The sequence below is a fragment of the Tiliqua scincoides genome, chromosome 5, assembly GCF_035046505.1.
Source record: "Tiliqua scincoides isolate rTilSci1 chromosome 5, rTilSci1.hap2, whole genome shotgun sequence".
Taxonomy (NCBI): Eukaryota; Metazoa; Chordata; class Lepidosauria; order Squamata; family Scincidae; genus Tiliqua; species Tiliqua scincoides.
Genome location: NC_089825.1, coordinates 109,738,454 through 109,753,900, shown reverse-complemented (window position 1 = coordinate 109,753,900; position 15,447 = coordinate 109,738,454). Strand labels below are relative to the sequence as shown.

General features: G+C 42.4%; 1 protein-coding gene across 1 annotated transcript; it reads right to left on the bottom strand.

Annotated features, from left to right (window-relative positions):
- Positions 1-13,427: 13,427 nt before the first annotated feature.
- Positions 13,428-14,724, bottom strand: LOC136653106 (olfactory receptor 5F1-like). The gene is made up of 2 exons (XM_066630029.1): positions 14,277-14,724; positions 13,428-14,158 (listed from the first exon to the last, which is right to left on the bottom strand). The coding sequence occupies exons 1-2, from the start codon at positions 14,722-14,724 to the stop codon at positions 13,428-13,430; spliced, it is 1,179 nt and encodes a 392-aa protein (XP_066486126.1).
- Positions 14,725-15,447: the final 723 nt, after the last annotated feature.

The window sequence follows — 15,447 nt, the reverse complement described above, 5'->3', positions numbered from 1 at the left end:
ATTAGGAACCAGAATCCAGTCAGTGTTAGTGTCAAAATGCACTTGTGGTTTATTATGCTCAAATTGAGAGATAGTCCGACCTGCCATGGGTGGAGATTCCAGATACTCAATGTAGCTCCATCGCTAATGGCTTTTGGCTTGGATCTTGATGAAAACATGGCATGGAGAGCATGTGCGACAGAATACACAGCATTGTAGATACTGTAGCTCCGACCGGTCATTTGCATTTCAAACACATATGAAGGGAGGCTCCTCAACTTCTCCTTTCCACTGCACTTTACTTCTCTCTCAGAGAACGAGGGGAGAAAACATTTAAATGCTGAAGACCAAAACTGTGGCATGAAATAAAGCTTTGATTGGTAAGGGTTGATTGTCTCCAAGAAATCTTCATATCCTGGCATGTCATTTGAGTGGACGGCAAAGGATAACGTACCATTAAATGTTTTGGGTGCAAACTGAGCCAGATAATTTATAGCTGCGAAATCCCACTGAGCTGTAATGATCCAAACCTTTTCTATTGGTTTTCTTAATTTATTTTCATTGGCGATTAGAAGTTTTCGGAAAATCTCCATTGATCGTGCATCCCCGTTAACAAGAATCACATTGCTTCTGCTCAATAACAGAGTAGAATTTATTCTTTCTCTGGTCCAAAGTAGATCATCAGATGGATCAAAGTATCTGTTTATTTTTGGAATCATTTCCATAAACTCGACACAAATGTTGTTCTCCAGGAGCCTAGATGTCAAGCTCTGCAGGAAAATTGCCCCAATTTCATCATCTGAAACAATGACACCAATCCATGTCCATCCAAAGTGCTTAAGGAGATGAAGAATCCCATCATGCTGAGAATTTCCAGTTGGAACCATGTTATGGAGTAAAGGAAACTGAGTTTTATCACTCAATACATGGTGAAAGGAGTTGTAATTGAACTAAGGAGAAAAGACAACAGTATTTTTAGAGGTGACAGAAACCTTCCTCTCCTCCTGAATTTCAAAATCTTTCTCCTAATCTCTAACAAGAGGGAATGTGCCCCTCCAGGTTTCGGATTCAGCATCAAATATTGTGAAATCTGAATGTCCTCTAATGCTTTGCTGTTGGCAGGAGTATTGAAGGGCTAAGTCCAAAGTATAGAGAAATACATGTAAATACATACATATCTCTCAATACGGAGAAATTTGGATTCTTTCTACATGAAGAGAAATGTTTGACTTAGCACACAAAAGCACAAACACACAACACTTCTGTATTCATAACAGCCCTTCTAAACAGAACAAAACAACAGAAAAAAGAGTTTCTTTTTCTAATGTATGCTGGTGCAAGTACCAGGTAGCTACCTGAAGAGGACCTGGGTTGAGCCAAAAGGGCAGAGCCAAATTTTTTAGCTTGGCTGCTTTGGAGGAATGAATTAACGAGTAAATGCAGCAGTTGGACTGCTCCCTTCATTTCCTTTAATCAAGTGCTATGTTCATTTCAATGAAGGAACATACTTGTGGAAGTTTGTAGGTATTTAAGATGCTGGGCATGTGGATTGTATTTTGGGGGATGAGCCCTCCAACGATGGCCATGAGCTTGTGTTTCTGGCCACAATGGTAATTATAGCGACACCCTGTGAAAAGGAGATTCATAGTGCCATAAGCGTTCCCCATTGAATTCAAGAAATCTGGAAAGATGATGCGTCCCAGCGTCTTGTTGGATAAGAGGTTGGCATTCCTGTTGATCTCATTTATGGCAAACTCAAGAGCAAGAGTTTCATGGTATTTCCTGAAGAGCATACTGCAATGAGAGTTTCACCTGATTAAGGCACGTGCAATGAACTCTTTCACCTATAGAAACTGTTGGAGTCATGCCATGTAACAGCAAAGCCCTCATACCATTAAAGGATCATGTTAATGTTTTGAATAATTTTGTTTTCCACGTTTTTTTTTAATGCTCTAAAATTCTCTCTTTGAGTGCTGTGATGAACTCACCAAATTTGATTTTATTTGCTGCAAGCTGATGTCAGCTTATCATGTAGCATAGACTTTAAACATAGCTACCTAGATAAACAGACATTGCGTCTGAATGTGTGCGTTATGTTTAGATAGTCCCTCCATTGAATCCTAATCCACGCTGTGATATGGTACATCCCAACCACAGGATGAACACTTCAGTGATGAATAGAGATTTATTTTGTGTTTGGCCAAGGTAACTGGGGAAGGACTTGAGCTGAGGCAGGAATTGAATTCCTTTGGTTTCTTCTAGCTTCTTCTTATTTTAATTATTTATTTAAAAGATATTTATCCCAACTTTCCTCTGCTGGAGCACATGCCCTATGCAGCTTACAATTTAAGGATAAAATATACACTGTATCAAAACAATAAATAATATCAGAAAAAACAAATAAAACCAATTTGAAAAGGGCAAAAACACTCAAGGATCTTCTATGAAAGCACAGGAGGGAGACAAGCCATCACCCAAATGTCAGACAAAACAAAAAGGTTTTGAACCCTCACCGAAATGCCTTGGGGGGAGGGGTAGATCTTAATTCTCCCAGTAGGGGGTTCCTTAATTGTGGCACCACTACTGAAAAGGCTGACCCCTGTGCCACCATCCTCCTAACTTATACAACTATGAGAAATGTAGCAGAAAGTCGGCATGCCACAGAGATCTGGCAGTGGATTGAGATATGGGATTTTCAGCTTCATGAGTGTTGCTGCTCTTTCAGAGCTTGAGCACCCTGCCCTGGTTCTTTGCAACCAAATTATTAGGCTACAAAAGACGGTGCAGAACAAGTTGGAAACAAGATGGAACACGGATTAATTGACATGCATGAATATCTTCCCTTCCATAGGAATAATTTCAGGATGACTGGATTAGTTCTACTCTCAATCCAAATTTAGAAAGATTTATTGCAAACTGAAAGTAACAGATGTTGCGGAACAAGAGGTCTTGACTTGAATAGGAATCTAGTCACACACAGAGAAACAGAGAAATGTAACAAAAATGTCAGGAGTAACTGAATAATGACTGTATACTGTATGTATGTATGTATGTATGTATGTATGTATGTATGTATGTATATTATTATTATTATTATTATTATTATTATTATTATTATTAATTTGTACCCCGCCTTTTTGCCCAACGGGCACACAAGGCAGCTAACAAACAATTTAAAAATACAACATGAAAAACAATTAAAAACAATTTACAGTAATTAAAAAGCTAAAAACAAAACAAACCCCATGGATTTTCATATCAAAGCATGAACGCCAGCCAGTCTGTTAACAATTAAAAGCTTTTTGAAATAAAAAGGTCTTCAGTCCACACCGAAACGTTAGCAACGAGGGAGCAGTTCTCAGTTCTAAGGGGAGGGTATTCCACAGTTCGGGGGCCACCACCAAGAAGGCCCTCTTCCTGGCCGCCACCCCTCTCACATCTCTTAGTGGCGGCACAGTCAAAAGGGCCCCCCAGATGATCTAAGAGCACGGGCCGGATTGTAGGGAAGGAGGCGGTTCCTCAAATACCCCGGACCCGAGCCGTAAAGGGCTTTAAAAGTCAAAACTAGCACCTTGAATTGGGCAGAACCGGCAACCAGTGTACCGCCGGAGCAACGGCTTGACAGAGTCAAACCGACGTGCCCCGGCAACCACATGAGCAGCCGCGTTCTGTACTAGTTGTAATTTCTGGACCGTCTTCAAAGGCAGCCCCACGTAGAGCCCCAGGTACGGTCGCAGCTGGTGAATCAGCCGAAGCTGAGCAAAGGCTCCCCTGGCCAAAGCCGCCACCTGGGACTTCAGGAGCAGCTGTGGATCCAGGATCCCCCAAGCTGCGGACCTGCTCCTTCGGAGGGAGTGCAACCCCATTCAGAGCAGGACGATAGTCCAGCACCCGAGCTGTGGATTTCCGAACCAAGAGCACCTCTGTCTTATCCGGATTTAATTTCAGCTAGTTCGCCCATATCCAGTCCCTAACCGCTCCAGACAGCGATCCAGGACCCCAACCACCTCCTCAGAATCAGGGGAAATTATTATTATTATTATTATTATTATTATTATTATTATTATTATTATTATTATTATTATTATTATATACGGCTTTTCAACAAAAGTTCACAAAGCAGTTTACAGTTTACAGAGAAAAATCAAATAACTAATATCTAAAAAATAACTATATTGTTTCTCCATTCAGATATTATCAGGGAGAGGATAGCTGAAATAACTACTTACAGAATGAAGGATGACCATTTTGGTCTGGTATTAAGGGGAAGTTCCCTGAGCTCTGCTTGTACGAAAGATGTAAATTCACCAATTACAAGACCATCTAAAGAATTAGTACCTTCAAGGAAGAACTGTGAAACCCTTCGAATGTCACAATTCATACTGACACTATGAGGCAGTTGCAGTAGCAAAGTTATCAGCAGTAATGGAATCAGCCTGCAGATCAGAAAGCCTTGGCCCCAGACATACTGGGCCCCCTTCATTGTGACATATGTGCCCATCATCAGTGCTATTACTGCCATCAGCATTCTTGAAAGGTGCTATAAAATGGACCTCAAATCTGACAACAGTTACAGCTTCCCCACTACACAGACCCTGAAATTCCCTTCACTTACAGCTCTGCCTGTTTTCACTGAAACTCTCAGACATGTGAAGCCCAAATTGCTTTGAACCGGGTCTTTATAACCCACTATAGAAGAGAAGAAAGTGTCACCTTGCGTGTTGTTACAAACTTTGCAAGTGCCTTCTGCTAATCCTTGGCATATTCACTACTTGACCGATTATGAAAATTGCAGGGTTGAGAATTGTTCTTCCCAAAGCACTTGAAGACCTGCCAGGCTGAAGTAAACATGTTGGATGGATCCACAGTCAAAAACTTCTCTGCACTGGGGAGGAAGTAAAGGTCTCCAGTGCATGTTGGGTATGAAGCAGAACATACTGAAAGAATAGCAACTAGCACAAGCGCTGTGGGTAAAAGGAAATTGTCAGTGACCAGAAGCTCAGATTTCCTCCCAAACCCATAACTTTTTTTCTTTTTCTTGCATATTCTGAAGACATTGTGTGTGTCTGTGTGTGTGTTTTCAATTCCATTTGTCTTCATTATCAGGAGCAGTGATTTTCAACCTTTTTCACCTCATGGCACAGGAGGTGGTGCAAGTCCGCGGAGACCCATAGGGGCCAGCGACCCTTACCCAGGGGTAAGGGGAAAATTTCTCCTTGCTCTGGCTGAGCTAATTCTGGCACCTATCCTGCGCTGGATAGAGCACAAGCCTCTTTGCTTGCCTGCTCCATCACAGGATAGAATTGTGCTTAAGGCCCACGTGAAAGGTGGCTACTGGAGATGAAATCCCACTTGGCAACAAATCAACTGCAGATTAGAATCTTATTGTCAAACTCAGAAAGGACTGTTGTTTTAGTGGATCACATGCTGGAGTTGTACTGAGAAAATCCACATTCATATCTCAGCTTAGCCATGAAGACTTCTGAGTAACCAAAAGACCGTCAAAATTTGTCACACAAATTTCTCAGGCTTTGTGGGAATAAAAGAGAAGCTTGTGTACTACTCTGGGATCCTTAGGGTCAGATATCAATATAATAGAAATATCATTTGTGGGGACCCCAAGAGAAGATTTCCATTACCCACCCAGTATCCTCTTTCTAAATATGGATATTGAAACTATAACAGTGTATCTGTTCACACAAACATGTCCCATATTTCTGGCAAGCTAAGCTAATGGCGATCCAGCAGCAGAAAAGGTTTGAAATAAAAGTTTAAAAATTGAGAGCAAAAGGAGGAAACAATTTACATTATGATTACATGAGGTGCTTTGAATCAAGCTAGAAGAATCTAAATTTGTTGTGCTCATTAAGTTATAGCTCATAGTTATGCATTACTCAAAGTTATGCATGACTTTGCATGGAAAAATATGTTTCCCAATATATTCATCATCCCTATTACACAAAGATATAAACCTAATATATTCATATATGTGTGCATGCACATTCTGAATAAAAAATGCTAACAGATCTACAGGTGGAGCCTATTTATCTGCATTAGTTCTGCACGATTAACAAAAAACGCATTGTGCTAAATGCCATAGAGTTACACAAATTTGCTGCAGCCTGACACTTCTGGATGGATGGAAACTACGGCAGCTGTTCTCACTTCCCTCCTCTCCATACTCAGCCCTCCTGTTGCCAGCTGTCCTGCTTCTTTCACAGTTGGAATGGTGAGCTTGCTTGGGAAGCCTCTTCCTCTGTGTTCCAGGTGGCCTCCCATCAGAGCTGCAGGTTCTCCTCCTGCTCTTCGCTGCTGCCACTCCTGCAGCCCAACCTGGCCACCATCATGGAAGCGCCTCTGCCCCAGATCATTCTGGGACTTATAGTCCAGCTCACTGCTCACCCTCACCTGTCTCTCCCAAGGCTTGCTTGGGAAGGCTTGCTGGAGCAGGACAGCTTGCATCATCTGGGGGGAGGGAATTTGGCAAACACTCCCTGGGTTTTTTAAAGCAATCTCCAATACTCCCCCTCCTGCCTCCCTCTCCTGAGCCCTCCCCATTGCCAGCTGTCCCACTTCTTTCACAGGTGGGATGCTGAGCATTTCAGAGTTCAGCCCTTTGCGTTTCTACTCAGAAGTAGTCAATGGGGTTTACTCCCAGGAAAGTGTAGAGAGGATTGTAAGCTATATCTCATGCTTTGCTTGGTGGTAATGCTTGCTTGTGTTGGTGATTGCCTGCATCATCTTGGGGGGGGGGGAGATTTGGCAAACATTCCCTGGGCTTTTTAAAGCAATCCCCTCTGTCCACTGTGTGTGTGTGAGTGTGTGAGATTGAGAGAGAGTGCGCTCCACCTTGCTGCATGTGTTCTGGTTACGCAGGGTTTTCCGCCCCCCTCTTCAGCCTCTTTGCTGGCTCAGGGGCTCCAGGAATGTTACTGTTCCTTCGAAAGGGGAACCTCTTCCATGGCTCCAGGGCTATTCCCTGCCTGGGTGAGGCAAAGCCTTTTTGCAGTGTTTTGGGCTGCCTGGAAACAGAGCAGGAAATGACAGGAAGACAGGAAATGTCTTCATCCTACCATGAGCTGTATGGAGTTTGAGAACAGAAGAGGCAATGAGGATGTAGGAAAGGAGAATCATAGAGGAAGTCACAACAAGAATACACCTGGAGACAGTGAAGGTCACCAACTGGCTGACAAAAATGTCAGAGCAAGAGAGGCGCTGTATAGGAGGAATATCACAGAAGAAGTGGTCGATTTCATTAGAGTGACAGAACATTAGGGAAAAGACTGATGCCGTGTTGACAATAGAATTAAAGTGCCCAGTCTTAGAAAAGGACTCTGAATTTCGTGCCTTACTTGCCACAGATAGTATGAATAATTTTAAGGAATTTTTAACACATTCTGGGGAAGCATTTAATTTAGTGGCCACTTTCCAGGAATTGATAAATGAGTTGAAACAGCATCTTAAGGTTAAAATATATCCTACCTCACAGCGGCACTATCCAACATCTAAAGGTTGGTTTGATAGAGATTGTGTTATAGCAAAAAAGTATTATATAATAACTATAAACTCTATAAATCTGACCCAGGCCCAAAGGCGGCTCATGATCTTCTTGTTCAAAAAAAACTATACAAGAAGCTGTTAACGCAAAAGAAAAAGGAGGCATTGAAAGAAAGTTGGTTGGGCCTGATTCAAGCAGCTAAACTCAAGAACGCGGCTTGTTTTGGAAACTGGTAAAGATATCCCCCAGTTGTGGGCCTACATCTTTAGACTGTCATATTCATCCTGGGACTTGGGAGCAATTTATATATTAACTCCTTGGTGGGCCATTTAAACAGCATGGATTTACATTCCCCTAGAATTGCAGGGAGATTTATAAATGTCCTGCTATATGCTGATGATGCAGCTGTTTTGTCAAGAGCCCCTATTGGACTTTGGAGAGCGTTGCAAAAGTTGTCATATTACTGCGAGGAGAACCAGTTAATGATCAACTATCAAAAAACTAAGATCATGATTTTTGCTAAGAGGCCTAAGTTGTGGACATGGACTACAAATCACCATAGGATAGAGCAGGTGTCCTTCAAATACCTGGGAGTGGTAATACATTCAAGTGGCTCTAGAAAAGCGCATGGAGATTATGTGGCCTTAAATGCCCAAAAGACCTCTTCGGCCATTATTCAATATATGAAAACGAAAGGAGGGCATTATCTCCCTGCTGCTCTCAGGTTATTTCGAGCAAAGACACTGGCTCAGTTATTGTATGGTTCCCAACTTGGGCCACCCCCAAATATTAAGACACTGGAGAGGGTGCAATCAAAGTTCCTGAGGGCAGTACTGGAGGTCCCAAGAGGGATATCTAATGTCAAGCTGTGCCTGGAGTCAGGCCAGATTAAAATAGAGGCTAAGATCTGGCTAGCTATTCTTTTATACTGGCTTAAACTCCGGTATTTACCAGCTGGTCTTGCTCCCTTAGTCCTGTATGATACCCATAGGTCCAGCTGGATACACTCAATAGAACAGAAATTAGCTGTTCTAGGCTTTTCTGTAGTAGTTTTGTTAGATATGGGTTATGAAAGGGCGAAGGCAGCCATCAAACAACGTATCTTGGATACAGAAAGGCAAAATGACATTTCTATTGTCTCTGAATTCTATGGCAGGGAAGATCATAAGTATATTGTTGATGTCCCACATTACCTTGCCCAGCCGGAGAACTATAAGTATAGAAGAGCCTTTACATTGGCTCGCCTTAGAGGACTCCCCTCAGCAGTGTTAGAGGGATGATATAAAAGGATACCTTGGACCCAACGACTATGCCCCTGTGGATCAGAAGATGTTGAAACTATCGAGCATGTACTTTTTCATTGTTCCTTTTATAGGGACATTCATGTTACTCTTATTATACCATTGCTGACCCATTTTATGGGATGTACACAACAACAATATATGAATTTGTTGCTGACTGGTGCAAATCCAGGTATCACTTTTAATGTTGCGAAATTTTTTGCTTCAGCGATGCGCATTAGGACATTGATATTGAAAGTGGACTGAATTTAGTAGAGTTGTTGCCTACAATGGATAGTTGCCTCTGAGAATGGGGGTTGGGTTTGGGTTTATTGAAGATTGAGATTTTTTAGCTTGATGTTTTAATTGAATTTTTATTCCTTGTGTAATGTTTTTAAGTGTACGGTTTTGCATTTTATGTACTGGTCACTGACCGTAATAAATGAATGATGATGATGAAGTGCCCAGAATCACGTCCATGCCTTTGGAGGTTAATGAGATCCAGAGAGTGTTGAACTTGTCTGTAATTGCTTCAGGGGACTATTGTGATTTGAGAAGAACTACACATTACACTGAAGATGCAGAACTGAACAATCAATGTGTCCTCCCTGCATCCCCCAGTAGCATGTTGCTAAAGCAGTCACATTCCACTGCTTGTCCCCAAAGGAACTGAGGATTTTTACGGATTCCAAATCAACACATTCAAATCCTTCTCAAATTGACCAAGTAATGTAATGACTGCTGAGGGGAGGGGAGTGGAATGGGCCGGGGCAGTGGCAACAGGATGAACAGATTGGGCTCAGGAAAGGGGGTAGGATTGGCTTGCCATATCCCATCCCCCTTCCCAGGTTTAATTCGCCAACATGGATAAACTCAGGCTTGCGCAAATGAATTGGTTGGCCTAAGTCCAAGCAGACACTGGCTGGGGCTTTCCCTGTGGCAAAGGGGTGAATGTCCCCTTACCTCAAGGAGACCTCCAACATGCAAAATTCCCCTGCAAGATGCCCCTCAAGCTGCAGTGGTTCCACTGCATTGGCACAGGGGAATTGGCCTTGAACTGGGCTGTTTGGATCCTATGATTTATTGTTGCTGCTAAGAGAATTCTATTTAAGAGAAAACTGCTTACAAAAGGCAATGAAAGATGATAAATATTGGAGTATTTGCTTCTTTTTTTTCTTGAATTTTTTTAAAATTTTCCTGAAATCTTTTCCTGAAATGTCCGGAAATTTTCCGAGGCTGTGGGGGGCATGCACTGGATCCTTTCCCCCTTTTCTGCAGCCTCCCCACCCCCTTTTCTCCCTAAACTTCCACTAGTGAAATTGCTAGTCTGAGGAAACCCACTGAGGAGCAGGAGGCTTACAAAAGTGTAAGGGGATTTAAACTCCTTTTGCATCTGAAGCCTCCTGATTTGTCCTCCCCCACTGGAAACAGTGTGCCCATTTTTGGCATGGCTGCACCAGTGGGGAGGGGATAAGAATAAAATTGGACACTAAATGGTGCCGTTTAAATGAAATGAATTATTACACTCCCCAGAACTTGATAGAGATACATATTGGAACAAGTATACAATGCTTACACATTCAAGATGACTTTGGGCCCCATCCCATTCAATTTTTCAGTGCCAGTGCAGCTGTGCCAATGGGGCATGCACTGTATCCTGTGATGGGGAGGCAGTCACAGAGGCCTCCTCAATGTATGGGAACATTTGTTCCTTTACCTCAGAGCTGCATTGTGGCAGCACCGGTGCTGGAAAGTTAGATTGGAAGATTTGTTTTCTGCCTCTGTTAGCCTAAGCCTATGCAAGTCTACTCAGGAGTAAGTCTCATTCTAGTTGATGGGGCTTACTCCCAGGAATGTGTGGATTGAACTGCAGCCTGAAATAAGGGTTTGGGGACTTGTAATGGCTATTGATGGATATATTTTTCATGAATGCATCTGAACTTTAGCTAGTGGCTGTCTCCACTGAATTTGGTACGTTCATTATAAGAACCTGACACCTTGCTACTAATTCTTCTCCTCCTAGCCTCTTCCCCACAAATAACTAACTGCATCTGGCATAGCTGTCAGAGGAAAATGATGCATCACTTGCCTCAAGCACAGCATTGTCCAAGAGGGGAACTCCAAGTTCTCCCTTTTCCTCCAACATGTAAACCTGGCTCATGCTTCTCCTTTGAAGAAATCACAACTGGGATGATGCCATTTGCAGTGGAGAATTTTGGGGTGAGAAAAGGATTCTTATCTCTTCCTTACCCATTGGTTTTCCGCTGAAACTCCCCTACCAGTCACCTTTCTTCAGTCTAAGTGCTAAGCTCTTGTTTCCTCACTGGGTTGTCAATTATGTAGTGAGGGGATGGACGGGATGCGAGAGGACTGGACAATGACCTTGTGACCTGCTCCACCACATTTTTATATTGCCCAAAGTTCTCCAGTTTAGTGTGATGGGAAAGGAACTTGCATGCAGCTGCAATTATATTTTAAAACTCATTTCTGTTAATATAAGATTAAACTGTGGAGTGTGATTTGAACTGGTGACTGTGAGGTGTGATGGCTCACACATGCAAGCTTAGCTGCAGCCATCAAGCAGGGAACATACATGTGTGAACTAGTTGTTGGACTGAGGAAATTAGCTGTTAACAACACTTGTTTCATCTTTACTAATGCAATACATCTCAGAAAGTCTTCCTGAGGACAATGAAGTCAACAAATATTTAATCATTTCATGTGCTTAAAGATCTGGTCATAAATGATGACGGAAGGCCAGAAATTAATAACGATAATGATAGAATCTTGGCTAGATCATGAATTGTAAGCTATAATGATCTAGCTAGATCCTGAATTGCAAGCCCAGCATAGGTTGTAATAAAGTAATAAAATAATGAGGATGTTGTTTATCACACATGGTATTTTAATTATAACCTTACCTGTTCAGGATTGATCTTTTTGTTTGATGCAGTAAGTAAGCCATTCTGAAGCTCCATCCTGGACTGTATCTCAATAAAAGAGAAATCCTCTTAAATTGCCAGGAGCAAGCTCACCAATACTTCTCCCTCTGGCTCCTTCAAGCCACAGCTCCAAATCATACAATACACAAACCAGGCTAGGCAAATATGCCAGTGTGATGTGCCCAGGGGAATGATTGCTACATACTATTTTAATTCTTACAGATAACATTTTTTATTCCTTTTGAGAATTCAAGAAAGAGTATTCGGTAGAGGTAGTTTAGCACAAGATACACCACATTTGAGGTATAGAGGAACATTCATAATTATTTTCTTGGACATATTGCAAGTCACAGGATGATAAACACAACCTTAAAATGCCACACTCCGAAGTCATCATAACATACATTGGATCAGGACCAGGTAATTAACATTCCCTCTCTGATAACTGAAAACATCTAATTAAAAAAAAAAGGCAATTATGAATTGTCCATCTCTTGTGCTTCCCTTATAACTCCTTGCTATTAAAAAAGGAGCAAGTGAGGAAATTGTAGCTCTGTAACTTTGTGCAATGAAAGTGCATTCTGGATGCATTTCCTGATTTGTACGTCTTTCACACTAGTAGGCACACACAGGCATATATAAATATGAAACACATAATGTTCAGAGAGATGGTGCTGAAGCAACAGAATATACATAGAGTGGCAATTACCTGACATATGGCAAGCGTTTCCTCCTCACTAGAGGATGATATTTATGCTCAAATGGTCATTTAATCACAAATCTGTACCATGCATTAAAATGAAATGTGGGCAAGATAGAAATTCTCCTTATGCTGTGGACAATGACATTACGTTAACTGGTTCTTGATGAGGTTGAATTCCGTAGGAAGGACCAGGTACACAAATTGGTAATGCTCCTGGACCCCGCCTTAATCCTGGATAAGCAGGTGTGGGCCATGGTTGGTCTTCTGGCTGCACTTGCTCCTGTTCCAGACAGACCTTGCCACATGGTTCAATCCTAGCTAGCATCAGGCCAGCGCACGCCAATTACGGCGGTCTGAAGGTTTTCTGCTACTGTAAAATGGCGGATGGCAGTGAGCTGTGCGCGCTACCAATGGCAATTTTTGCAAGTGCTGTTTCAAGAGGTGGAAACACTAGACGGAAATCACCAGACTCAGTTGTACCTGCTGGTACAGGTAAGCATCTGGTGGGAATGGGGGATGGTTAACAGGGAGCAAAACAGGGGAAACAGTGTGGGCGAATTAGGAGCATTTGGGGGCAGGCGTGGCTATGACAGGAGCAGCTCCCCCAGTAACCTAACCCCTGTTATGTTCCTGACATGCCCCTTTAGATAAACAACTTGTGAAGATGAGAGGAACATTGAAGGCCCTCCCTAACTTTTGCAAACTCATACCTAGGTCAAACAAAAATCACCGGGAAATTTTCCATCAGTCTTTATTATTATTTTTAGCAGAGCCTTTACAAATGCCTTAGTGTTTCAACAATTAGTACACATAGAGATGAGCACATATTTTGTACTTAGGTCAGAAGCAGAAGGAAACCAACAGGTGACCAATAAGACCTGATTCCAAGTTGCACAACAGCCACCTCCTACCCTGCGCTGGATACAGCACAGGCTACTCAGCCTTCCTGTTCCAGTGTAGGATATTGTTGGGCTACCCATTGACTGTGTGTTACATCAGACCTTCTCAAGACATTGATCCCATACTTATAACCTGTTTTTCCCAAGCGCTCTCCTAAAGGCCCCCTGCACTTCCTTGTTCCTAATGCTGTAGATCAAGGGGTTTAGCAGGGGAGTAATGATGGCATACAACACAGAAACCAGGCGAACCTCTTCCAAGGAATGGTTCGAGAAGGGACGTATACAGGTGTAAATGATGGTGCCATAGAAGATGCTCAACACAGTGAGGTGGGAAGCACAGGTAGAGAATGCCTTGATCCTACCATGGGCCATTTGGATTTTGAGCACTGCAGAGACAATGAGAATGTAGGAAAGGAATGTAGGAGTCAGGGAGAAAGGCACAATAATGACACACACAGAGATAGTGAAGTTCATCAACTGGACAAGAAATACATCAGAGCAAGAAAGGTGCAGAATAGGAGGAATGTCACAGAAGAAATGGTCAATTTCATTGGAATGGCAGAAATCTAGGGAAAAGATTAAGGCTGTGTTGACAACAGAATTGATGTTGCCAATAATCCACGAAATCGCCAGCAAAACGCCATTGATGGGCTGTATCAAGAGCAGGGAATAGTGCAGAGGGTGACAGATGGCTGCATAGCGGTCATAAGCCATGGCCGAGAGAAGTACACATTCTGTGCCTCCCAAAATGACAAAGAAATACATCTGGAGAGCACATCCTATGAAGGAGATGGATTTGTCCTCTGAGAAGAGGTCCCACAGCATCTTTGGAACTGTGGTAGATGTGTAACAGATCCCTACAAAAGAGAGATTCCCCAAGAGAAAGTACATGGTCAATAACATTGGACTCACAGAAAGGTAGACCAGCCTTGAGTAGCATGGATGCTGAAATGGAAAAGAAGCTGCACAACCAACAAGACAAGACCATCAGCAGGCAGACTCGGCTGTTCATTATAGCTGTGTATCTCAGTGGGATGCAGATAGCCACAAAGCGGTCCACTGACATGGCAGCCAAAAGAAGGACTTCAGTGGAGCCAGCCACAAAGTAGACATACCCTTGCAGGGCACAGGCAGATAATGAAATTGTATTATCCTTTGAGATAGGCAGGGTGAGCATCTTTGGTGTGTCAGACGTAGTGATGATAATCTCCAACCAGGAGAGGTTCTTGAGGAAGTAGTACATAGGTGTATGGAGACGCTGATCTATCCGGATCAGGAGGATGACCAAAGTGTTGCCAAGCAAAGTCAGTATGTACATGACAAGGAAAAGGAAGAAGAGCAGTTTCTGAAGCTGGAGGAGATGAGAGAAGCAAAGCAGGACAATCTTAGTGACAATAGGCTTAGTGGAGTTGCTAAGCTCCATCTTACCAATACATCTTCATTCCAAATAAAGTTCACAGATTTTGTTTGGCTAAGAAAAAGAGAGAGAAAAATAGTTATAGAATTGAAGATTTGTTTCCTCAGAGGCAAATTTGTTCATTTCATTAAGGGCTTTTCTGAGTGAATATGTACTTCGTTAAGAGTTCTTTCTAAACCAGGAGTGTTAAACATAAGGTCCGGGGGCCGGATGTGGCCCGCGGAAGCTTTTTATCTGGCCCTCAGGCTCTCAGCTGCTGAGCCATGCTGAGGTGTTACTGCTGAAAATTGAGCTCTCCCATTCTTGAAAATTGAGCTCTCCCATTCTTGAATATGATCAAGATATGTATATTTACTCTTCTGTCATTTGCAGCTAATGAGTTTCCAAGTGAGGAAAAAGTGCTTCTTTTTGGTCATGAACTGTTTAATGACATCACTTCCTGCCTAATGACATCACTTCTGGCCCTTGGCAGGCATCATGAATGCTATTCGACCCTCTGTATGAAATGAGTTTGACACCCTTGTTCTAAACAGATCAACATTCTACAAAGAGGAATCTTGGGTTGACCACTATGAGCAAATTTGATAAACACAGTACTCAAAATCCTTTTTTTCATAACAAAGGCACTCTGTAACAGTACAGTCCTTTACATATTTACTCAAGAAGTAAGCCTCATTTTATTCAGTGATGGTCCTTGGATTGCGGTCCTATACACAATTTGCTGGGAAT